The 26,167-nt window shown below is 40.0% G+C and overlaps 1 protein-coding gene across 3 annotated transcripts in view; it reads right to left on the bottom strand.

Annotated features, from left to right (window-relative positions):
• The window catches only part of ctnnd2a (catenin (cadherin-associated protein), delta 2a), a 270,721-nt gene that overhangs the window by 110,330 nt on the left and 134,224 nt on the right, over nt 1-26,167 (bottom strand). For all 3 annotated transcript variants that reach the window (XM_042214478.1, XM_042214497.1, XM_014339797.2), the window contains 4 exons: nt 24,587-24,704; nt 23,544-23,676; nt 18,974-19,147; nt 1,895-2,267 (listed from right to left, as the gene is read on the bottom strand). In XM_042214478.1, coding sequence (XP_042070412.1) covers nt 1,895-2,267; nt 18,974-19,147; nt 23,544-23,676; nt 24,587-24,704 — 798 coding nt within the window. The remainder of the gene's footprint in view (nt 1-1,894; nt 2,268-18,973; nt 19,148-23,543; nt 23,677-24,586; nt 24,705-26,167) is intronic.

Genomic DNA, 26,167 nt, shown 5'->3' on the forward strand with positions numbered 1-26,167 from the left:
ACACTTATGTATAGAAATACATTTCAGCGTACAACTTAATATATTAAAACAGAAGTTGATCTCTCCAGTTATACAACGGATTAGCTAATTTAGCCTTTTAGGTATGCAATGCCTCTTTTCATCATCAAGTACTAGATTTAGGATGTGAAAATGCAATCGCTCACATTTTCTTATCTTACTGACCTATATTCACTTCTGGCTCTCCAGTATCTCTTTGAACCTTCTGGAAACATATTTCTGTCTACTCTTACAACTATTTTGTTATGGTATGTTGTTGCTGTGTGAAGATTATGCCTTAATAAAACATATACCTCGCTCAGAATTGATACTACTTTGCTAAAGAAGAAGTGTTTATGAACAACAAAGTCCAGAGTGCAAAGAAAAAGACAATAATCGTTCCTTTTGTGAAGTAAACAGATACGATATTCTAGTGTAAGTCAGAAGTGCTGTGTTTATTTTATAATAACAAAACTCACCAGATATGAGTTTTCACTTGATTGGGTACATTGGCTGTTGTGAAATATGAAGACTGTCTTGAGTCAGTCAGTCTAACTATATCATCAAAAGTAGACACATCCTACAGTAAGACTGCAGGATTTTGTGACGGACTTTACCTTCATCAGACTGTGCACATGCTAATCATTTCCCCCCTCTTTTTTACTTTCATTGTCACTGTTCTTAATAATCTCCCACTCTCTCTGTTCACTGTGTTCTTTCTCCCTTTCAGTGACTGACAGCTGCTGCTGAGACTTGATCCACCCTCCTCAGTCCCTCTTGCTCTGTAATTAAAGGAATTATACATCAAGAGTCCTGTGAAATATGTATAAAAAAAAGACGGGGAATGAGCTTTGCTTAATTGCAAAGACAAGAGGATGGAAGTGATCACAGCCCAGTAGGATGCTTTTACGCACAGCTTGACACTATGGGAGGTGAAAAAAAAAAGTCTCAAGCAACTGGTGTGTGACTGGAGTAAAACAGTGTCTTATTAGATAGTTTTTCCTCGTACATATGAGGTAGCTGCACTGGACAAAAAAACAGAAGTTTAATTTGGCAAAAACTTTTTGTATATTTATGAGAGATTTTCCTGTCAAATTAAAGAATAATTGCTGTTTACCTTCATTTTTCAAAGTCTAGAGTGTGGACAAACCAGATATGCAAAATCTTTCTTCAGTGTTTTGGTATCTGAAGTGCCTTCAAATTTTTACACTGGTACCTGAGACAACACACTTACTTCAACGTGCCTGTTCTTAACTTTGAGACATTTTCAGCGTAAATGCATTTTCGGGCATAAAGACCTGTTTTTAGAGAGCTTTAGAAAAAAACCTGATGGTCATGGCTGAGTTGAGTGTGTGACTGTTACTAAAGGTTTTTCTTAACCACAAGACCATGAAATCTACCTGTTTGTGCAGAAAAGCTTTGACTGTGAGTTTATAAGAACACTGCAATTTTAAGCTTTTTAAAGCAACTCAAAAGCACCGTTGTGATTTCACTGAAAGTAATCATTTGAAACCTTCGGAAACATGATTGGAGTTATGAATATATGATGAGCGTTGGCAATTCAAACTGAGGTCAGTCATAAGATGTCCCTTGATTGGAGCTTGTAATCAGATGACAGATCACAAAGTTTGAATAATGGCATGATCAGTGGCTGACTATATTAATCTGTGTCTAGAGCTAGGTGTTATTAACATTTTTGTAAAGTTAGGACAAAGTCTTGAGCAGTCAGTATAACATCCTCTGAAGTGACTCATGTGATGTGTACGTGTGTCTAGGCATTGTATTTTTTATTATGTTGAACATACAAGATGTGATCCAATAAACCCCTAAAAAAATACACGTATACACAGATACTCATGCACACAACACACACTCTACAACTCTCTTTTCATCCTACCTTGGATCTTTTTGAATAGAGTCAATAGAAGGTGAACGCTGCAGGCTGCCTTCGGGCGGCAGAGCTGGTCCTGACTTGCTGTAGGGTGATTCCACCACTGAAGGGCAGTACTGCAGGGTACGGTAGGGGTCAGCCACATAGGGATCTGAACCATATACATCTCCGCTACCGCCACTCGAGGTGTAGCCTGGCCCCACTGTGGCATAGTTGTTGGTCCCGCCGCGGTTGTAGTTTCCTGTTCCTGTGCCGTGACTTCCAGTGCGCTGCAAAGGGGCGGAGTCGACACCAGGGGAGGAGGGTGCTATGGCAGGAAAGTAGGGACAGAGGACATAACTTAGGTCACGGACCTGATCATGGATACGCATGGTCAGGTCTACAGAGGAGAGCGAATGAGGGAAGAGGAGGAGAGAAGGGCAAGGACACGAGCACAGGAGAGGAAGGACAGAAAAGCAAAGACAGCGATGAACAGTCATTTGGAAAAAAACTCCATATAGGTAAAAAAAAACATTGGCCTTATTCCCATGATTAAAAGAGAGAGATTATAACCTAGTAAGATAAAAAGAAACACATGAAATACTATATCATAAATCTATTGACAATTTAACACAATTCTTGATAGCTGTACAGCAGAAATCACTGTAAATGCCTGTTTTTGTCAAAGCCCGTTCAATCCTACAGTGCCAACAGCACATTAAAAAATGGTTGTGGAGTAGTTCTGCCCCCATGTTTAAGACAGTGGCAAGGAAAAAAATACTTTTGACAATGAGAGACTACAATCATTGTTAGAGTTGTCACTGAAATGACACACTACTCCATCAGTCTGCAATAAAATATGTAAACTTTGCTCTAGTTCATACGAGGGAAGGGATGAGTCCACACATTTTGAGAGATCATGGTGAGGTCACCCTGGTGATCAAAAAGGACTAAAAACATACATAAAATGTATAAATAAAACAACAACAAGGCATCTCTCTTTGGAGTGACTTTGAAATTGAATTGGGATTTGCTGGAGGGTGTAAGCAGCCTTCAGGGGCACAGTAGCTGTCTTCCCTCCGTGATGCACTGAAACAGTGGAGTGGTGATATATCAAGGTGTTAATGTGAGTCTGGGGGGCTCGTTTCTTTGGCTGTAAAAACACTGAGACAGACCGTGGAGGGGGGGGGGGGGGGGAATCCATCTTATCCATCATTAGGACAAAGGTATATGCAGACTGAAAACAGCACGTGAAAAACACCATAAACATCTTCTTCAAGGAGTAAGCAATAAATCACAGAGCCTTGTAATCGATATGTGGCCGTATGATTGGCTTAGGCTTTAACATAGGCCAATGAACCTCCAATCACAAACAGAATTAGCCTTTAAAACCTGCCTGGATGAGGCAGACTAAAACTCCCCATATAAGCAAATAGAATCCTATGCATTTCATATAAACAGATGACAAGGAGCTTTTACCAGCCAGAGCACAAATTAACAAAAGACTGGAGGTTGTGTGGAAGTGAGAGTGTGCTGAGGCTGAGTGTCTTATCGTTACGTGACCAACAAACCTGCTCTTTAGCACTGTCTCGAGTGCTGGCATTTACCTGACCTTCACAACCCTCTTATCACTCTCTTTTTCACCTCCATCTCTCTCTCGCACACTCACACAAACACACACCCATGCATCTGATCTGCCCAACCTATTTTGTACACAAGGCTGACGAAACCAGTCCTTTAACAATCCTATTCCATATTCTTGAACTGAACTTCTTCAAACAATTCTGGAGAACTCTATGAGCGGCACAAGAAACCTTAGGGATGACGTAATCACTTTAGCATATTTTTTATCTCCTGGGTGACACAGACACAGACATGCATGAGCATTTAAGTACAGACAAGTTTGTGTTTGGATGCCTGCACTCTTTAAAATGAATGTGCATGTAAGGAGCACTCCCGTGATCATCATCATTTAAAAATGAGAGAAAACAGAAGAAGGACTTTGGTTTGACTTTCCAGCTTTTTTTGTTTTTTGACTTAATATCGTTTCAGCTGCTCAGCTTGGATTTGTCAACTTCTGGTTACCACTCGTACTTTTTTTTTTGTATTTAGGCCACATAGCATGCATTATGGAGAATGGACAGCACCACCTTAACGAGTGCACACTGACTAAATCCTTTGCCCGCCCCAGCAGCAATTTTGTCAGTTACTGGCAATCCAACTAGGGAAGACAGGGCGATTGGATCACAATCCTAGTGCGCACTGATGCCCCAAATTTGACAATCCAAAGAATTAGGCAGGAAAACAGTGGATGAGTCCAGGGGAAAGAAAAGGCTGCAGCTGAGAAAGCCACGTTTTAGAGAACAAAGTCAGTCAATACAGGAAAAAGAAAAGAAATGCGAGGCAATGGAGGGAGCACATACAACAGAGGGTATAGGAGGGTAATGAAGCAGCATTATTCCCATCAGAAGCAAATCCCAGACTTTTCTGTACTCTTAAAATTGTGTCTGCGGTGTGTCTGTCTTTCTGTCTCATTAGTGCCCGGGTTTTAGACTAACACCACCAGTGTCAGTGTGCACTCACCGAGAGACTTGACAACCAGACAGGACAAACCTCAGAGCAAAAGAGGGGGTGGAAGAACAGTGAAAAGAAGGGAAAAATGTCATGTCAAATTATTTTTATAGCCTGTGCTGTGACCACTAAAAAGGAGTGTCCTTGGTTATAAGCTAAAAAAGTAAAGGAAAAAGGAACAAAATCAAGAATGATAGAGAGATGGTTGAGAACAAAGAACAGAAAGAATCCTCCCAAAATGTGCTGCCAAATCACTGTTTTAGCTGCTCCTTTTGTTTTCATACTCTGTTACAGTACTTTGTATTCTGCTTCCCCATGCCTCTTTATGCAATTCATTTTCCTACTCACACAATCTTTCCTTCTACACTCTGCGGTCTCTTCTTAAACTACTCTAAATGGTATGCTACTGAATTTATGATTTGCTCAGTTAATGGTGTGGTCTGAGTGATGGATTGACCTCTGGGGCCAATACTGCCTGCCAAATCAGGATGTGGGTGCCTGATTTATGCATGTGTATTTTGTATTTGTACACCTGTGTTTCTTCTCGTGTTCCTTACTTTTGAGAGCAAATTGGGACTTTAGACTGTTGAAGTAATTGCATTTTTGACCAAAAAATTAAGTCATTCGGGACCTGAAAGTAAGAATAAGATCTGTTGAGGTTAGATTTAAGCATATAATTGAGTGTTAACGTTTATATATGGAATAAACACACAGTGTGAAAGGATGTGTCTATCATGAGTTTGCTGAAGACCAGCAGAACGCAACTTACAGGGGTGTTTCATGAAATATTAAACAAATCACGAAACATGTGGTGTTGTGTATACCAGATACACACACACGTGCACTTTCCACTAACACGTCTCACACCTAACGCTCTGGCAGCGTGAAATTGTGTTTGAGAGGAAATAAAAAGGAGGGTGTGTCTTTGTATTCCCTTGCATCTGCAAAGAGTAAACAAATTGCGGCTGTGCTCCTGCTGGCAGATTAGCGACGGAAAGGGAAACTCTATTAGTCATTTGACACAGTGATACCTCTGCAATTAGCCAGTCGGCTGAGGGGCCGCCTCGCTTGATTTTATTTTCTTGGGCTGCTGCAACTAGGAAAACCTGTCTGAATGCACAAGAGATGGAGGAAAGGGGAAGGGGGAGAGGGAAAAACTAGGGGATAAAACCAGTACTTTAAGCTTTCCATATCCATCTAAACTTCTTATTCTTTCATCTCTGCTTCAGTGTCTTTCAACTGTACTCTGGTCACTATCGTGTTTCCTGCATCAATTCCTTGCCCTTTTCTCTTTCTTTGCTTTTTCCGAATTCTCCAGCCCTATCACTCTCTGCCTTTACCTCCATCCCTCTTTTAGCTCGTGGATTTCTTCTGAAACCTCCCTTTTGATTTACCAACCTCTCCCTTTTACCGTAGCTTACTCCTTCTCTCATTCCATTTTTGTCAGTCGTCCTCTCCTCATCATCGTTTCATTTGATGCTTTGTGTTCCTCTTCTTCCCTAACAAGCGTCTGTCTTTCTCTTTCCTTCCCTCCCTTCACTGTCGTTCTAGTAGACTATGTGATCAGAGCTGAGGACATGTCCTTTCTCTCGACACGCTTCACTGCTCAGCACGATTACACAAAGCCCCATCAGTACAGTCTCTATCTCTCTCACATACACACGCTCACACAGACATCGCCGTCATCACACACACATGGATTACTAAATGTGCCAGTGATTGACTTAGACTGAACATGCATGCCTGTAACGCATCTTTTTCTAATGCTTTAAGGTCATTTACCAACATGCGCACGCAACCTTGGCTTCAGCAGCCATGGAAGAAGCACATTTCCGAAGATAAATACACACACACACTCACACGGACACAAACACGCACCCTGCTTGGATGTGAAGGAGAGTAAGGATTAGTTTCTCCTTCTGTTTATCCCTAGGAGAGCCTCCTGGCCAACACACAGCTCTTGATGTTCCTGAGCTCCTAAACACTGGAAGACCGACACCCCCCTACCCCTACACACACACGCTCACAAGTGCTCTCCCTTGCACTTTCAGTATCAAGTATACAGCTTTTTATAGTGTTGAAGCTGTAGGATACTTGTTTCCATGACTAAAGGTGCCATGTCTTTCAGGAATCATGCTGGCTGGAAACAGCAGGACTCCAGGATGTTGCTAATTGTTCGTGCTGTGGATGTACAACGGCTAAAATGATAAAATAAGAGAATATTTTGTTTGTATTTATAGGTGATATACACCACTATACATGACACCCTTATAATCATAGTTGCAGAGGTTTGTAATTTCTTGTAACTGCCATAAGAACTCAAATCTGCTCTGATGATAAACGAGTAGCTACTATAAAATAGCATAAGGCCACGGGCTGGTTTTGTTCTTGTTTCCTGAATCTTTTGAGTCATGAGTAATTTTTCAGTCACCTTTCCTTCATGCTTTGGCATCAGCAACTGCTGTGCTTTTAGCCTGTCCTATGGACCTATTCTAACATCACACATGTTTGTTAAAGATTGCAAATTATTTTGATAATGAGAAAAATCTGACCTCTAGACCTCTGTGTGTCTACAATAACTCATGTTCATGGACAAAAATTATAAAGGAAAAACTGTTGACTAATTGATTTGATGACCACCATAGCTGAGGGTACTAGGATGAGGTGGAAGTGACAAAGTTAAAGATGGTAAGGTTTTCAATGGGAGTGACCAAGAGGGACAGGATTAGAAATGAGTCCACCCTTTGACAAAGGTTGTTAAAGGTGGAACTACCAGGCAGGAGGAAAAGAGGAAGACATGGAGGAAGTGAAGGCGAACGGAGAGTTGAGAGAGGGTTGGCGTGACAGAAGCGGTTGTAGGAATAGGGTGACATGGAGGGAATCTAACGTGAGCAGTCAAAAGCAGACAAGGCTAAAAAACAAGCAAACGAAAAGATAACCCAGACACATGGAACTTGCTCAGTAAAAAGACGAACCAATAAATGTTTGTGACTTCATCCATAAAGAAATGGACTGAGCAAACTTGTATTAAAATTAAACTAGAAAATAGCTGGACTTCCAGTTTAACTGATCATGACTTACTTATTTGAATTTGACCAATATTAATAAGGTAGTAAGAGGGGCGGCTAAAAGAAGATGTACTAGATCATTGTCATAGACACTGCGATGATTATTTGTCACCTTTGTTAGGATATTTAACAAGAACGTGTTATGGTAGGGAAATACATCAAAGTGCAATGAATACCACTTAAAAACAATAAACAATGGATTAATAAAACATAAAAAAGCATCAAACACATGTGATTTCATGAAGACAATCAGTGTTGTGTGGGCTGTGTTATCGCTGATGACAAAAAATGTTTTTTTACAGTTATGAATAACTGCTGATAAAACTGAGAATATGCTAATCGCTACTGTAAGTGTAAACTGAGTAAGCATGTCACAGAAGCATGTGTGCAGCATTGTGTTCCTGTGCATGCCTTGGGTTTGCAAGGACTGGTGTTTTTGTGTTTGTACATACCTAAAAACGAGCACTTTTAACACATGTGTGGAGTGTTTTGTGAGTGGGTCTGTGGGGCAACTACTTTGGGTTATATTTAGGAAATGCCATATGTCTTCCCGAAGGAAAGCATTTTGTGCTGATCTTGTGAGTTATCAGATGCTCTGAGCTTGTAATTAAAACTTTCTGAGACTTCAGCAAAACCTCCCTGTAAATACTGTGCAAGTTTAAGCTATGATAAAAGTCACCTGGATTCCACATATGGACTGAGCTTTTATCAACAGCATGTTCAACAGCGCTGTCATTTCTAGTTAAACGTACTGTAACAAATCAGTTTATCAGTTTGACAGGCACTGCTGCACATAATATTCATATGATAATCCTGAAAAAATAAATCCATTTTCACTTTTCTTTTCCTCACCTCCTTTTTAAGTCTGTTTTTGTTTTCTTGGTTAATTAAACTGAGATTAGACATTGTCTTTCAAAAGAGAGCTGGCTGCAGTATGACAGTCTGGGCATTTAACCAGAACAAATGTTTTCGCAATGGAGTAAACATCACATTATAAGTAAGTGCAAATTCACACATCTTTCTTTACTGGTGTTGAAAAGGCAGTAGGTCCATTAACAATCCAAGAGGATCACGGGCCAAGCTGAAATTGATCTTGGCCAAACAGACCTAATCTAACCTGGCGACAGAGAAATCCTGCTGGAGTGACACAATAAAGTGACTGGGGAGAAGCCAGAAAGTTTAACAATACCGCAGCACTTTAATTTTATGCTACAAGGATTTATCAGGCAATAACTATTGTACTGCACATTAGTAGGGGATGCCGTGACCAGATTTTTGATTCAAGCCTAGGGACTGTGCATCTTCAATACAGCATCTATTCTGATACTTATTTGAGATCTAAATACTGTTGAAGCATTAAGCAGATGATGTAAACGATGTAAACAATCCACTGTTACAGTTGCAGGAACTACAAAGAAACTTATTCTAGTTAAGGCTGTACAGAGGTGATGCTTCTTTTCCCCCATAAAAAACATTTGGGAGAGTCGGGACTGCAGGGACCACACGAAGCCAAACATAAGCAAGTTTTATTTTGTCCTGTCATCAACTTGTGAAAAAACTGTTAATTAGTGACAGCTGATATTGACCTTCCACCAGCAAAATGTGTTATTTTTTAAAAAAGTGAAAGTGATGATCATGCCTCTTGGATGTTCTGCACAGTTTGTTCAGACACTTTGATTCTCACTCTTAGATGCATGCTTGCAGGGTAGACCCTGGCTATCATTAAAAACAGCAGTGCTGCAATGCTAGCAGACTAAGGTGAATATGGAAGAGTTTAGTAACAAGCTTTACAAGCTTTGATCAGCTCTGATGACTTGTTTTAAATCGAAAGTGTTCTTAGTGTTTGTTTGGTTTTTGACTTTTTTGCTAATTAGATTTTATTAATAACGGCCATCATGTTTGAGTATAAGGATGTTCATAAGTGCACTTCGGACAGCCTAGTTTGCAAGTTGATGAATTACTTTGTCCTCGTATCATCAGATCTATGGCTGTACATCATGGACACTCAGGTGAAGAGAGGACCTGAGCTGTCAAATGATCACCACCTGGCAGTGAGTTGGATCAGATGGCATGGGAAGATGCAGGACAAGCCTGGCATAACCAAACATATATTGCAAGTGCGTTGGGATTGCATGGCAGAGGCCTGTGTCTGGGAGATTTTCCAGGTATGCTTCCTATCCAAAGACTCCAAGAAGGCAAAGTACTTTGACAGTCAGAACCGTCTCTCTGGCTTGCTATGTAACACAAAAGGAATATATTATGCCTTCCCTTAACAAATTAATGTGAGTCTTCCACATTCCCTGAATATGTATTTCAAAATTTAGCTCAAAACACCCCTTATAATTCTCCCTGTTGTAACTTTATAGTGTTTGTTCTCAGTCAAGAAAGATATACAACAAAGCATTGTTAGTTGAATTGACAAAAACCTAAAACCTCAATCACACCTAACAGTTTTCACTAAGGTGGTTATTTGTTTCTGGGTGCGCTTACATAAACGGGGACATCTGATGAACCAACTGTGTTCTGCCTGCCTCATTACATTATCTAGATTGTCAGGTAATGAAGTTCAATAAAGAATATAAAAAATAAAATGGCGAAAGGAAAATGTGTTGTTGCAAATAAGGCAAGAGGGCAATGCAGCAGAAAATAGCTGTGCTGTGAATTCATGGGTTAATATATTTATTTTACCACTCAGTGCTCTCTCAGCAAGGCTATTTATTTCATATATGACAGCTGCACATTAGAGTTATAAAACTTTAAACCTGATCCTCTTAAACATTACTGGCTCTTCAGTGCATTGAGATCTGATGCAGTCCCATAGCCTAATGAAGAATGTATGAAACATACTCCTCCAGCAGAAAATGACTGTTGCACTTTACAGCACGGTGTTGTTAAAAGATTCATTGATAATGTGGCATATCATAGCAGACTTCAAAACACAAATCGAAACAGAACTTTCTTTGGATGGAGTATCTATTTAGCATAAGTCGGCCATGTGAAAATGAAGCCACCTTTGTGATGCTTATATTAAAAAAGTGGCAAAGTTAGTTAAGGTTAATAACTGTGATTGTGGTCTTATTAGTAAATATACAGTGTACACTCCTATTCACATTCTTTAAAATACAGGCAGCCGACAGTGCCTCCTGTCAGCTACCTAGTAGATACACCTATGGGATAAATTTGAAAATCCTAGGTGATTTTCAGAAAACCTAACCTCTGCTCTCTGACCTTGAGGTCAAACTGGTCCCAAGATTAGTATAAATGCACCTATGGCATTGATTTCCAATTTCTTCTCGAATTATCACATTCACAAACTTGGGTGTTCACGCTGCCCACCCGCCTGCCAGGTGGCGTGACGACAAGACCCCATCAGCTTTTGACAGCCGAGGGGTAAAAAGTTAATAAGTTGTTAACAGGTGATTTTCAGTAAGTGTGTTTATGTTTTTTACACCAACAGTCCTACCTGTATTACTGCATGTAAATAGTCATCATAGATGGACTTACAAATATCAAGTATCTATTATGAGGGCATTATATAAAGTGTTACCCGTCATACCAATTTTTGGTGCCTTTTTAAAAGGCCAAAAAGTCTTTAAATCTTAAATATCCATTAAATAAGTTTGATTAAACACACATAAACACACAATTCAATTGGCCGTGACTAATCCGGTTGTTAAGTCTGACGTCACTAGCGTGTCTGGGCCTAAACTCCGCTGCAGGTCCATATATCAAACGATCACTATGGCATTACTGAGAGTTGAAAAACTGTCTAAAGTCTTTCATCTTTAATAAAATGATCAGCGTTCTGCTCTACCAGGTGTAACAATTGAGTTTAACATCCAGGCATCCATGAAAACGGAATTTATGACATTTAACGGAGTTAGAAGTTAGCAGGAGTTAGCTCGCTAGCTTCTATCTAAATACAATATAGCATGTCCTGACTGCGGGGTTTTGGAAACAAATTAAACGTACAGCTCTGTTATCACTTCCAACATAAATGAAGACAGAAAACTAAACAGCAGTGACGTTTGTAGGGTTACTGAAGTTTGGCTAGCTGGTATATAATGATGTGCTACGTGACCGCTAGCGACACAGCTATGTTAGCATAATATAAACAAGCTAACTTTTTTCCACTCGATAAAAGTTAACGTGAGTGTTCTCGGTGGTCAGGAACAAATGTAATCGCATGGCAGGATGCTGTAAAAGGACCAAACTTCAGCCAGGAGAACAACTGAGATAATCCATCCACAATACGAGGTTAGTCATTCATATACTGCTGCATGGGCTGGGCTGTAGTTACATCCTAAGGTTTTAAAAACTGAGCTTAAATAAATGATTAGCGGTAATAAAAGCCGAGGGAGGTCAACAGTGATCACTGACTGTTTTAGGAGCTTTTTGAGATTAAATAGAAGAAAATACATAACATTAAACATGTTAACAACACAAAAGCCATATTAAACGCAGACTACTTTAGGCCCGGAAGTAGGATTCGTCACGTCATCACTTAACTACCGGATAACAAGCCACATTGAAGAACTAAGGAATATGTGCCAGATGAAACTGAGCTTTCCTTTCTCTTCTTTCTTTTCACGGATCTGTCAGTTTCTCTGTTAAAGAGAAGCCCTAAACTCCCCTTGCCTTGTGCTCAGGTTGAGATATACTCAGTAACAGTACACTCTCTTCACTTCTTTGTCTCCCCCCTCCTCTCTTGGGTTTCTTTTCTTTCTCTTCCTCATCTTGCTTCTCCATCACTCTCTTGCTTCTATCCCCCTCATTAGGATGTCAGATCTCATTACAGAAGAAAAACAGCCGATTTAAAGGAGAAAGCAGATTGGTTTAATGGTTTGATGCAAATCCCTTCTCGTATTTTTTTCTTTCCTTTTACTGAGCATGTTTATGTGTGCAAATTCACACTGGAGAAAGGAACCAGTGCCACGGGGCTGCATATTCAAGCAAAAATAATCATGCTTTGCAAAAAACTTCACAACAAGCAAACAAACACACACACACACACACACACTTGCACTTATGTAACAAACAGACCAGAGTTGATCCCTTGTCCCAGCAACTGAATACATTTCAGTTCTGAAACGTAATGAGGAAAAAAGTTTTGAACACTGCAGTATTTCCAGATAAGACTACAAACAACGACATGAAATTACTGTCTGTCATCCTTAAAAAGAGGAGCTAGCAGTTGTAAGGCACTACAGTCCATTAGACTAAAATTATGCCAAGAATTGAAAATACATGACATAAAATGGACATAGATATAAAGTGTATTAGAGATATTTAAAATGCATAATGTCTATGTGAATAACACCACAGCGAAATATAGTGTAGAATATCAATAAGAATTATTTACCAAATGCAGTGCACTGTCCACACTATCTGGTTAACACATGACTAACTTTTATTACATACACTTAAGAAATGGGGAATGTGAGATTACAGTTTTTACACTGACTGAAATTTTCTGTAAAATGTATTTAAAGTCCAAAAAAAAAAGTGTATTCACTTTTATTCATACAGCCTGGCAGCATTCGGTTGTCTGGATCCGCAAGCTGTTCAGAAAATATTACTTTGTTTTTACTGTGGCTTAGTGACTACTGATTGTCTGAATTTGTATCTGTCTCTTCTAAAGATATGTTAGGGATAGATGTTAAAATATAAACCGTCTCTTATCAACTGCAATAGACCAACCTTGAGAAATAACAGCTACACTGAATCCAGCCATTCTCACAGTCACCACCTGAGCTACATGCAGGCCTAATGTTAAGCTATTAAAGAGAAAAACAGCCACAGTCACTCAGAGACACTGTTATTCCCAATGGTTAGAGTCATTAATACAAGTCAAGATAGCTTTTATGAGATAAAGAGGGAAAGTACAAAGACAAAAAAGTAAGTGCAAATGCAGAAGGGAAGGACGAAATGGTAGAAAACAAGGAGAGGTCAGAAAAAAGGAAAGAAAAAACAGACAATACGGGCATAAAACAGCACGAGGTAAAGACTTACATTCTTCTCTTAATTAGCAGAGATGATAGATGAGACAGAGGAACAAAAAAAGAGTCAGAATGGTAAACATATTTGTAAAGAGAAAAAGGAAATCATTGCAAGCAGTTGGAGAGATCACAACATCATTAAGATAATGGAGAAAATGAGACTGATGTTACAGAAAAAGGAAGCGATTGTAAATTAAGACAGGAAAGCATAGTGACAAGTGAAGCGTAGGCTGATTTTAGAAGCACAATCTCTTGTGGGAAAATATACCAGCATGTAGGTGTATTCATGTGCGCGCTGGAGAAGATGTGGCCATGCAGGAATAATCGTTTAAAATAGGCCGCATTAACCTGCAGCCCTCTGGGGCACTGGCCTGGTTTAATCCAAGAATGAAACACTACACATCACTGCCTGCACACATGCATGCAAAAACACGCAAATACACACTCATAGTTGCTATACATAGAGTTGTGCTGTGTAGATGTAAAAGTAATGAAGAGGCTGAGACTGTAGCAAATCACTGAAGAAGATTGTGTAGATGTGAGAGATGTTTGATCGGGGGGTGACACATGTAGTCGAGGTTTAGTAAAAGCTTTTTTATTTTTCCTTCAGTTGTATTAGCCACAGTGACAGTGCTGTTAATGCAACACTCACAGCAACAATTAATGTAGTGCTGAAATGAACTGAGCTAGAAGACATGAGAGCTGTGGAAGCCAAGCAGACAGGTTTACCAATTACCAACATTTTAAACTCAACCTGAGTGAACTGTCAAAGTGTGCTGACAAATAGCTGTCCGCTGTGCTGGGAGACAATGGCTTCCTGAGACTACAGGTCTGTTGGTTTACTGCAGTGTTGGACATAAAATAAGCCATCAGACTAGCAGAGTATTGTGAAAATCAACATCATTCTGGCAAAAGTTTGCCACAATGTAACTAACTTAGTCACAACTCTAACATTTTACCTTCTAAAATCATTTGAACTATAGATCAGAGGCCACCGTATATCCACTTACTCGCTTCTTCTTCATGTCCTGATTGTTCCTAATTCGCATTTCCTTTCATGTGTCTCTTTGAGATAAAACCGGCCCAGAAAAACAGTAGCTATAAAAACAGCGCACGCAAAATTAGAGTCACTTAGATGGCTTTTGTTGTACCATGTTGCTCCTCTTCATAGTTAAGTGCCCAGTTAACTAATGCTATGTCCCCTGCTCTCAGCGAATATTGTGGGCTTCATTTGACTGCCTTGTTTAAATTGGCCCTAAATTGGACTGACACTGTGCACCACACACTGCAGACCTCTGACTACAACTTTGGAAATTTTGAAGTCAAATACCCACACAAAACTGTGTCTCTTTTCTTTTCAGCAAAGGGATGACTTATAGCATTAATTACATTGATCCATGCCAGCTTAATGAACCAATAATGTGAGCTTGCCATTGCCAAGAAAAGGCACTATGACATAATTAATGACTTACCGCTCACTATGTCAGCACAGCCCTTATCAGTTCATTATGTGCCATCACTCTATGCATTATGAATCCTTATTAGACAACCTCCTTTTCACTGCACATGCTATTCACACAAATTTCAAAATACGCTGTGTAAAGGCCAAGCTTTAATTCAATAGCCCTGAGACTTCAAGGTGCTGTTGATCTTCGGTGTGTTGTTCTTGCAGTGTAGTTACAAGGGCCAAGCGCAGCAGGGAAATATTTGTGCATGAGATAAAATATATGCTCTGATGAAGGATTTAGCTCCAACAACATCAGACAATCTATTAAAACACTGTATCATTGGAGAAGTGCATTGTAAACTTCCAGTGTTACAATTAAATGCACACGGTCTAATCCACAGTCTATTGATTTTCGTAGCTGCAGTGCAAATTTCCTTTGTGAGTTTCTCATACCCATCTATTGAAACTACAAATACAAGGCGCAGTAAATTATAGATAACACTGGATTCTCTCTGTGCACTTCTGAAGCATACTTATTTAAATGATTTCTGCTTGCAAAGACAATGATATCACTGTATGAAGCGTTCTGAGTTTCACTGATTGTAATCAAAGCAAGAATATGAGCAAACCCAATGACCCAACTCTGAAATGTGCTTCAAAAGCTATGCTTGGTGCTTATGGAAGATGTTCTTTCCTTTTAAGTGAGTGAAACTGATGAACTCAAACTCTGGTCTAGGGTGGCACATTTACTGTCATAATTCTGACCTGAATGCTAATGATAGCTATTAAGGATCGACTCGTTAAAGACGTCGACGGAGCTGTGAAAGCGGCTTGAGAGACTTGGGTGTTTTTGTGTGGATATGATACCGTAATGGGATTAACATGGTATACCTAAACCACAATGAGATAAGCTCAATGAGGTCCTATTAAAAACACACTGCTGGCAACAATGGAGAGCGAGTGAGAATGACTGTGTGAGTTCGATAGTAAATGTATCCAACTGCAGTTCATTGCGAATAAAAAAAAGGGAAAAAAACATCCACACAGCCTATTGTGCTTCACAAACACAATAAGCTTGGCAATGCCTTTTTCTATGCCACTTACTCTTTATTTTTCATAAAGCATTATCTTCATTTGGCTCTAGACTTGATAGAAATTCACTGGACCAACTAGACAACATACCATTCACTTTGTAGAAAAGAAAACTGGCACTGACGAGGGTTGATATATTCAGTGCAAAGGTATCTCAGTTGTTCTGACATTGGTTAACAAGTATTATTTTTGCTTGGTGACTGATTAAAAACAACTTTAGATACTAGAGAACACACATATTGTCTCATTACAAAAGTTAATTGCAGCACATTTTTGCATTTTTATGTTAGACATGATGCATTATTTGCCTAGTGTGTGGCATAAATATATTAACTATTCAAGGACCAATTCTTATATTTTAAACTATGGAAAAGCTGTTGAAGTTACACTTTATATTTAAGACATATATGGGTTGATCTTCCTGAGCAGAAACACACCAACGGGCTTAAAAATGCCATCTACAAAATCAAGGACTGTTCTTTGTTGTGAACCATCTTGGCCTTGCTCAAATATGGACATGTATTCTGAGATGTACTAGTATTTAAGGAGAATTTTTAGGTATCTATATGTGTAGTATGTATTTTTCTGAGAGCTTTTTACTTTTACTGTGGCTACATCTATCTCTACAATATATATTTCTACTTTCAAGTCCTTAGATTTTCAAATTAGGCCAGTTACTTCACATTAAATGACTCTCTCATACAATGACTGCTTCTGCCATCCGTGAACAATTTACCATGGCGTCAAGCAAAGCACAGTGCAGTGTTGGAGTGCAGTCTTTGCATGACCAATAGAAATGAGGAATGACATGAAGTGGGTACATATTATACACATACACATCACTGGGCGCAGAAAGAAAAAAGACATACATAGATTGCACAACACATATTTGGGACCTTCACTTAGCCTAGCAAGCAGAGAAGTGAATGTAACTCTCTTTGTGAAAGGGCCTTAATACATTCAATTGATTTGAACCTAAATCAGCTGGAACAATAACACATAAAAGACAATCATATTGGCTTATCCATCACCAGAGCCTAATGCTAGTTAAAAACAATGAAAGAGGGAAAAGCCATAATTTATGTATAATTTCTAGTCGTATACTCAAGGGTTTAAGTAGGTCAGAACTATCAGAATAGTGTTTTTAGTGAAAATTTCCACAACTTTTGGTTACATTACTAAAGCATAAGAAAAGTGAGAGTGATCATGAAGGAAATAGCATGGAAGGTAATTTTAAATGGAGCATTTCTAACAGTCAGAGAATATCAGCAGGAGCTGAGCTCTAAACTGATCACCAACTGGCTGAGTTGGATCAGGTGGAAGGGGAAGTTAGTGGGCAGGGCTGGCACAGCCAAATGTATTATGATGGTGTGGTGGGAACATCTAACAGATCTTAAATTCCTACCTCCGGCAGAAGTTTGACAGCATTCCGAGGGAGACTCGGGAGACTGAGTCTACCACGTGGATCATGTTCTGCACCTTCATTGAGGTGATTGCACGGACCTGTGGCCACAGGGTAGTTGATCTGTTTCATGGTTTTACAGTGTCTGAACCAGATGGTGGATGGTGGTGAAGAAAGCAGTCAAGCTGAAGAATGGGTCCTATTGAGCTTGGTTAGCCTGTGGGACTGAGGGCAGGTAACAAGCGCGGTGTGGCTCTGGCTCCAGCAAAAATTCAGGTGTGGGAGGAGTTTGGTGAGGCCATGTAACAAGATTTTTGGTCTACCTCAAAACAATTCTCGCAAACCGTCAGATGCCTCAAGAGGAGGAAGCAGTGCTCTGCTCACATTAGGTACAGTGGGAGTGGGGTGCTGCTGACTTCAAGTGGGTATATAATCAGGTGGTGGATGGAATACATAGAGGATCTCGTCTGAGTCTGGGAACGAGACGGATAACTCAGATTGAGGTATCTGTTTGACTACACTTTGGTAGTCTCAGGATCTTGTCTTTGCTTTTAGTGGATGATATAATTCTGTTCACATTATCAGGTGATGGCTTCCAGGTCGCACTGGAGTGGTTCTTAGTTTAGTGTTAAACAGCAGAATTGAGAATTGGCATCTCCAAGTTTGAGACCGCAGGTCTCAGTGGGAGAAGGTTGAAATGCCCACTCTCAGTCAGGGACAAGTTATGATTATAATATGACATCAGGTTTAGCCCATAAAGAACTATTTTTTTTGCTTTTGTCCTATAGATATATCTCACAGAAGTTAAATCAGTACTTCAACTCACCTCAACTTCAGCCTGTTTCTTACCTACTGAAAACAAAATTAAGGCCAGAGAGCCACACAAACAAGCCCAATACCTAACCAATAAGAACGAGACCCTCTTTGGATTGGCTAGCTGCTTTTCTGAATCTCCCTCCAAAACATTTCATATAAAAAGCTTGCCACTGAAATGCAACGTTGTGCTTTTCCAAAAGCCAGCACCTTGATTTACCCTATACCAGTTGATCTTCAACACTAGACCTCTGTGTGGCTGTAACTTTTTCTCTTTCTCCTACTCAGCAGCTATTCCAAGGCTATGTGACTATAGCGCACTTCCTTTCTGTTGAACATGTGAATACTGAAAATACAAATGGATTAAATCTAACACAGTTTTAAATTACACCTCTTACCAGCTGGTTACAGTCACCATCAAGGTCAAAACTTGGATTTTTTTACCTACCTTTACTCCTTCACTAAATGCTTTTTGCCTCTGTGAGTCTAATTTGTGTACTACTGTTGTATCATACACTTTATAGAGAAAGTGGTTGCCCTTGTTTTCCATAACATACTCTTAGTCACTTGTCAGAGATGACTGAGTTTATTTACCTTAAACACAGTTTCAGAGTTCAGGGCTTAAACTCTAAAATGTCTAAGCCACACGAAGTAGAAACAAAGCAAAACATGAAACTGCATTGATGATACAATTTGATGCAATGACTTCCTTACCTGTGTTGTTGCGGTAGGGCCCTGAGTCTGGGCCCTGGCTCTGGCTAAGGCTTCTCATGGGGCCCTTGTTGTGATAGACACGTTCTTCATAGATCGGATCTATGTGGTGCTCTGGGGACCCCAGAGGCCGAAGGGGCTCTTGACTATGCTGACTACTGTAGGAGCCACGAGAACCTAGAGTGAAGAAAGAGGAAGTAAAAAGATGTGAGTACAACACAGTGAAAAAGGAATGACAAAGTGAAAGGTAGAAAATGAGGAAAGAAGATGAGTAGGTTAGAAACAAAAAGGATGGAGAGGGTTGAGTAAGAAGTATTTGACATGTGAAAAGAGAGGTAAAATAAAGACATAAATGTGTATATGGTATTTAAACGAAAGGAAAATAAAGAAGCATATGCGGCAACAAGTCTATTTGAATTTTAGAACTGTCCATTGCCATTCTTCACCTACGCTGATGTAGACTAGTGTTGTGGGATAATTAGGACGCTGTAAACAAAGTCGTTCTGAGCAACTAAGGGTTTGGTAGTGTGTGTGTGTTCGTCTGTCTGTGTTTGTACGACTGGTAAGGAAGTGAGAGAGTTATAGTTCAAGCAAATCAAAAGCAGAGAAAAAAATAGAGACATATGCAGCAACAAATGAGATAAGAAGAAATATACAGATTGAGAGAGACAGAAAACAGGGAGTGATGCCTCTGCATTTAATTTTTTTAATCTCCATGGAACACATTGCTGTTCGGCAGCTATAAAATAATGAGATGCAACCCCCCCTTCCCCCTCTCTCCTTTGCTCTGTGTTTGGCAGGAGTCCCACAGAAAAAAACATGGCAAGGAAACATTGACAGCAGGCATTTGTTCATTACACAGCAGAACAAATGTAAGGCAAGGGGCCTCCCAATGAAGACGAGGAGACCCAAAATTAAAATTAGGCAAGGGTAGAAAAGTAGCAAAGTGGGGGAATATGGGTTTATATGGGAGGGTTTAGGTTACATGGTGCGAGATAGAAATAAAAAGACATAAATAGTCATACATACACTGAGTTAGAAAGCTATGAGTGACTGAGATGGTCCAGTGGAGCTAATGTCATATCATATTACAATAGTTTTCAGTGCACTTGAAGTCGCATGCCAAGAAAGTTACACGGGATGATGGGCCAGTGCACGAAGATTCAAACCTCCATGTGAATCCATCATCAATGTAACACAGTCAAATACCTCAATCTGTCAGGTTATATCAGAAATCAATGCATATTAATAGACTTTGCCATCTAAGTAGGATTAAATATATGCACACCGAAGAATGAATCAGCCAGGGTTTCGGGTGAGTTCCTTGTGAAACCTGGCCCCACCTTATCATGCGAATTCCTGAGGTCAGATGGCCCAGGATGTGAGTGGGCGTTAAGGCGTCTGGGGAGGGAACTCAAAACTGGATTATAGATGGCAGACAGTTGGTGTCGTAAGCATGCTGTACAGTGCAGCGAGGAATGCCCAGACCTCTACATCGGAGAGACCAAGCAGCCACTTCACAAGCGTATGGCACAACATAGAAGAGCCACCTCCACAGGACAAGACTCAGCAGTTCATCTGCATCTTAAGGATAAAGGTCACTCTTTCGAGGATGCCAATGTTCACATTTTGGACAGAGAGGACAGATGGTTTGAAAGAGGAGTGAAAGAAGCCATCTATGTCGACTGTGTGATCTTTGAACAGAGGCTGTGGTTTACAACACCAACTGTCTGCCATCTATAATCCAGTTTTGAGTTCCCTCCCCAGACGCCTTAATGCCCACTCACATCCTGGGCCATCTGACCTCAGGAATTTGCATGATAAGGTGGGGCCAGGTTTCACAATGAGCTCACCCGAAACTCTGGCTGATTGGGACCCACACCCAGTTTCACAGGTGAAACCTCTCAGGTGATTAGAGGATCATCAGGGGGTCCTTTTGTCCCTCTGTGGGGGGAAACTCCCACTAGGTTTAAATCTGGGACTCCCCACCATTTGACCTTAGAACTGAAGAAGCTTCTCGGATGAGAGGTGAAACGTCTTCAAGTAGCTTAAAGAAGTCCAGACGCTTTTCTTTGCAAGCTCCTTTGACAACCTATTATCTTATTTCTTTACTATTATGGCAGATGATAAACCGCTGTTGCACCTCAACTCTGTCCTTCTTTCAGCTGTGTGGTTATCTGACTGGCCTGTTAACCTCCCAAGCCTATGAAAGGTTGGCTGCATCCCTTCATACTCTACTGGCCAGCTGTAGCCAGATGGTGAACTCAAACAGCAAGAGGACAAGGGTGTCAGCATAAGGGAAGAAAAAAGAATAATAGATACTGGAAGAACAGACTTTAGAACTGCCGTGGACCTCAGGTAAAAATACAGTGAATTTTACAGGACTGAAAGACAATATGAGAATATGCATGAAAGAATACTAATTAGAGTCATAGACACACCCATTAACAGCATGACTCATCTGAGCTCTTTCGCTTCCTCTAGTGCCTTTCATCTTTGAAGTCTTGGTGAGTTGGTTTTATTTCATTATACATTTACTCTTTGGCTCACGGGGGCCCACTCATGGAAGTACTGACCTCTTTCTTTAAAGAGGAAGAGGAACTTTAAGACAAAAATGACAGGCTGATGTAGAGAGTGAGACAGAGAGATCCCCTCATATGATGTTTTATTCAGTAAAATATTTAAAATGAATAACAACATGCCAAACCCAACTCTGGCTCCTTGGTGAATTACAGTCCTGCCTGTTTAGTAAAAAATAGAGCAAACTACATTTTTACCTACAAAAATATAGCAAGGAGCTGCTCATTCACCTGTATATTGTAATTCCACCAAGAATGGTAGTATAGTTCTCAACGGCAGATTTAATATCAAAGATGACTGTTACAACAATTTTTCTGAGAAGCATAAATTAAAAAATAGAACAAAACTATATATTGAATTTCCACAGCTTTGAGTTTCTAATGTTAACCAGCAACTATTTTCAGTGCCAATAAAGCTCCGCATCAAACCACACATTATATATTGTATGCTGCATATATTATCCTACATTGCTACCATGGCAATATTTAGACCCAGTGAACTATATCACACCAGCCCTTCATACAAAAAGCACAGACAGTAAACTTCTTTTTTAGGCAATTTCTGTTGTACGCAGCTTAACTCTGGCATAGAGTAGGAGCTGTGAAGCTGCTAAGTACCTCTCCAAACATGCTACTCAGATGAACTCTACTGTGCTTTTCCTAGGAGCACATCATCCACTCCGATAAGCCATTTTCTGAGTAACACTATCTACACACAATTCATGCTTGGTAGGATTTTGAAAATGTGGTAACTATCAGACCTTACAGGTGAAATAAAACATAGTGCATTGCCAGCATGAATTGCCATTAAATTGCCCTCATGCAATCAACGACAATCTGGTAGTCTATGCACATGATAGCAAACTGCGTTAATTTTATTTCCCCAGTCCACTCCTGCTCACGTCTTTCTTTTCTACTCCATTTAAAGCCTTCAGGAGACATGGAACCTGAGGCAATGCGTTAAGATCACAGTTGCACCCTCAGGGTAAACCATGAAGGTCATGTTCCTATCACCGTAGCTCTAAGTTTAAAGAACTAATCAAATAAACTTACTCCGTGTAGCATGGTTCAATCAATATTCATCTATTTTATTTTTTATGTTTCATTTTTTTGATGAAAAAAAATCTAAATACACACAGGAAAAAATGTCCATGGCAAAGGATGCTCTAGCAGAGTCACCAAGAACAACCTTTTCCTTACTTCACTCACAGTTACAATTAAACTACAAAATGTCCTTTCTGAAGTCAGTAAGAAGAAAAAAACACAGCAGATCAAGAAGAAGATAAATCATTTCCTAGTGTATTGAAAGCAATGTCAATATTTATAGACCTACAGTTGGGTCTATAGATATTTTGACACCGGTTTTAGTACATGTAACCCTGGGAAACGCCAAACAGATTGTATCTTAATCTAAATCCATTTGGTACTTTTAAGAACTGGCTGCACTAAGATCAGTGTCCTTCCCTACACCCAGCTATTGGACATGCGTATTGGAAGACATAATTAGGAATTTTAATAATTTTAAGTCATTCTTAAAGCAGGTACACAGCTGTGAGTGAAATAGCTCATAATTCTCAAATATAACTGCTGATAGCTTAGTATATTAATTCTAAAGTTTAAACTTTCTAACGGGCAGCCTCAGAGACACCGATGCCTCCTTTGAAGTATAGCCTGAGATATCAACCACAGCACAGCGATGTGCTTTTTCATAGACCGGCTAATTCAACAGATTTAAACATAGCAATTGACATTTCTAAGAACAGCAGTGTGATGCAATGAAATGTAACAATTAGACTACAAATGCTCCACTGATACGAGATACTACATCTGCAGCACAAACAGACAATCGAAGATACACTGTGAGCGATTTACTTATATCCCCTTAGTATTCATAGTATACTTAGTTTAATACGGATTACATATTTTGGAGGGTTTATGTTTTGTGCAAGCACATGAAACTCTACACGACAATGCATGAATGTGTCAACCCCCACCTGCCAGACTTCCAGGTCTCTGCAGTGTAGCAGTAGCGTAGAGTTCGTGGGAGATCTTGTACTGGTCAGAAGCGTGATGAGCTGCTAGTCGTTTGGGAGACAGAGTTGCATAGCTCCCTATGCCTGAACTCATCTGCAGAGACGAGAGTTGCTGGATTGAATAGTTAAGAATACTGAGTGTGGCAGCCAAATATGTAACAGTGGGCATGGCTCGTGTTTCAGTTTGATTGGTGTGGATAAAAAGTTTTTGTACTGACATGTTTTTAAGTTTACATTGCCAAATTGGCTTTGTTCAAATGCAAAACATTTGGAAAAGGGTGTATAAATGCAAATATCCAATCATTTTAGAGTCAAGGATGTAATTTACACAAAAATCTAAATATCTAACTAAAAATAATTGCCCTGCAGCTGCCCTGTGTTATTATTTTTGTGACCAAACATCTGGTAGAATGTAAATAATATAATAGTAACACCAGCCATGTGGTTTTAATGCACTGTATAACTACACAGTGTCATAAAATTACACTAACAACAAATAACACAACTAACAATTACACATCTGTTCAATCGTTTAGAAAAACATAATCACTACTGTAGAATCAGTTAAACTGTAATGTAAATGTATAACAATAATATAATATGTACAAAATGGATACAATAACTAAATTCCTCCAAGCAATCTGTGATTACAGCCACTGTGAAAGAGGTGAGGAGAAAGCTAACCCAGCTTTAACCTTATGTACATACAAACTGGATATGACACATTCCCACAATCAAAATAATAAGTATTTCTATGCATTAGTGTGAGACACCATTCAGTTATATAGCACTTGTCTAAAGTCCTTTCACTTTGCAGAAGTGAATTTATATTCCACTAAGCGCAGTTGCATTTGCATTCATTATAATATTGTATAACCCGTGGTAATTTTAATGGACTTTAAATGTATGCTTCACATAAAAATCTTCTCATTTTATAGTCTATTATCACAAAATACATTTCCTTTCTGCGTGTGTCCACATTGTATAACTGTTGAATGATCTACCTGGTGAAGAGGGGAAGATGTGGAGCTGGCCCCTCCCCCTCCTGCTGTGGAATTAGGTGGAGATGCCACCCTCAGAGGGGAACCGCCCCCTCCTGCTGTTGTCACAGCAACTGTGGTGCTGAAAGACAAATGAACAAAGTAGCATAATTTGTTTGCATATATATATCTATATATAGATATATATTAGGGGTGCAACAATACTCGTATAGATATTGAACCGTTTGATACAGTGCTTTCTGTTCAGTACGCATATGTATCGAACAATACAAAATTTTTAATTTATTTTATCAACTTTTCTTCTGACGATGCTGTCTGTGTTGAGCGCTCAGTGGATCTGCGCTCGACAGTGCAGCCTAGGCGGAGTAGTCGAACGCAGATTCACTGAGCGCAGGGCAAGCTAGCGAGACAGAAGTTAAGCTCTCGCTTGCAACATGGCAAATTGAACCTCCCCCACCCTCATTCAGATCGTGGCGTTTGGAACTATTTTGGTTTTCATGTGACGTATGACCCTGAAGGTAAGCGCGTCATGGACAAAAGTAAAACAGTATGTTGGATGTGCCACGCAATGCTCAATTACATTGGTGGGAACTAGGGTTGCCAACCGTCCCTTAAAAACGGAATCGTCCCGTATTTAGAAACAAAAGTACACGTCCCGTATTGAGCTAATAAGGGACGCACTTTGTCCCGTAATACAGTGAGAATCAAAAGTAGTCTATAAATGTTTAATGGAATTAACGCTTTGTTTGAAAACATAATTCCCAGCCCCTCTCCTGCTTTGTGACCAATGAGCTGACAGCACACTTATGACAATTCGAGTATGACAATTCAGATTACCGCTCATCTCATTGGTCGAGGAAAGGTCGCTTGCGGAGAAAATACCGGAAGACAACAGATGACCACAACAACAAGCATGGCCAACAGGGAAACAAACGCCGACACTGCGGTGCAAGTCTCGGATGACAGTACACCTAAAGCTGGGCAGACACTGTGCGATTTTTTTCAGTCACGTTATTCAGCTCCTGCTCAAACTGCACGATTGACTCGCAGGGGTTAGAAGTTGGTAGGTCACGATGCAGGTCTCACACTATACCGCCCGATGCTCTGATGCGACCTGAGTGCTCACACTGTGCCTCCATAAAATGAAGGTTATAACAGAAAATCTGTCGCTCTCTCTCTCTGTCTTTCACTCACACAGACACACCACCACCATCAACTTTGCTAAATTGCTAATGAAAAACATTGATCAGGCAGCTGTGATTGAGCAGCAATGTAAATCCAACTATTTTCACGGTTGTTGTGGTCGTGATAATTTTGTGATGCCACATCGAAAAGGCTCGGATGAGCTTTCCAAAGTTCTACAAGTTGTGCCTCCGTCGCTTGTGTCCAGATCACACGCTGCACAGCCGTGCTGCTCCGTCTTTTTCACCGACGTTTACGTGTTTGCGCGTGAGCAGTGTGAGCGGCTGTGGTGACACCCTCACGAGCGATTGATGATCGGGAGCTGGTCGTGAGGTGTTAATCACTTCTCGTTACCCCACGTATACTACACGACGCACGATGAAGGCCAAAATCGGTCCGATC

Source organism: Haplochromis burtoni, unplaced genomic scaffold, assembly GCF_018398535.1.
Source record: "Haplochromis burtoni strain Fernald_Lab_line unplaced genomic scaffold, NCSU_Asbu1 Contig_1, whole genome shotgun sequence".
Taxonomy (NCBI): Eukaryota; Metazoa; Chordata; class Actinopteri; order Cichliformes; family Cichlidae; genus Haplochromis; species Haplochromis burtoni.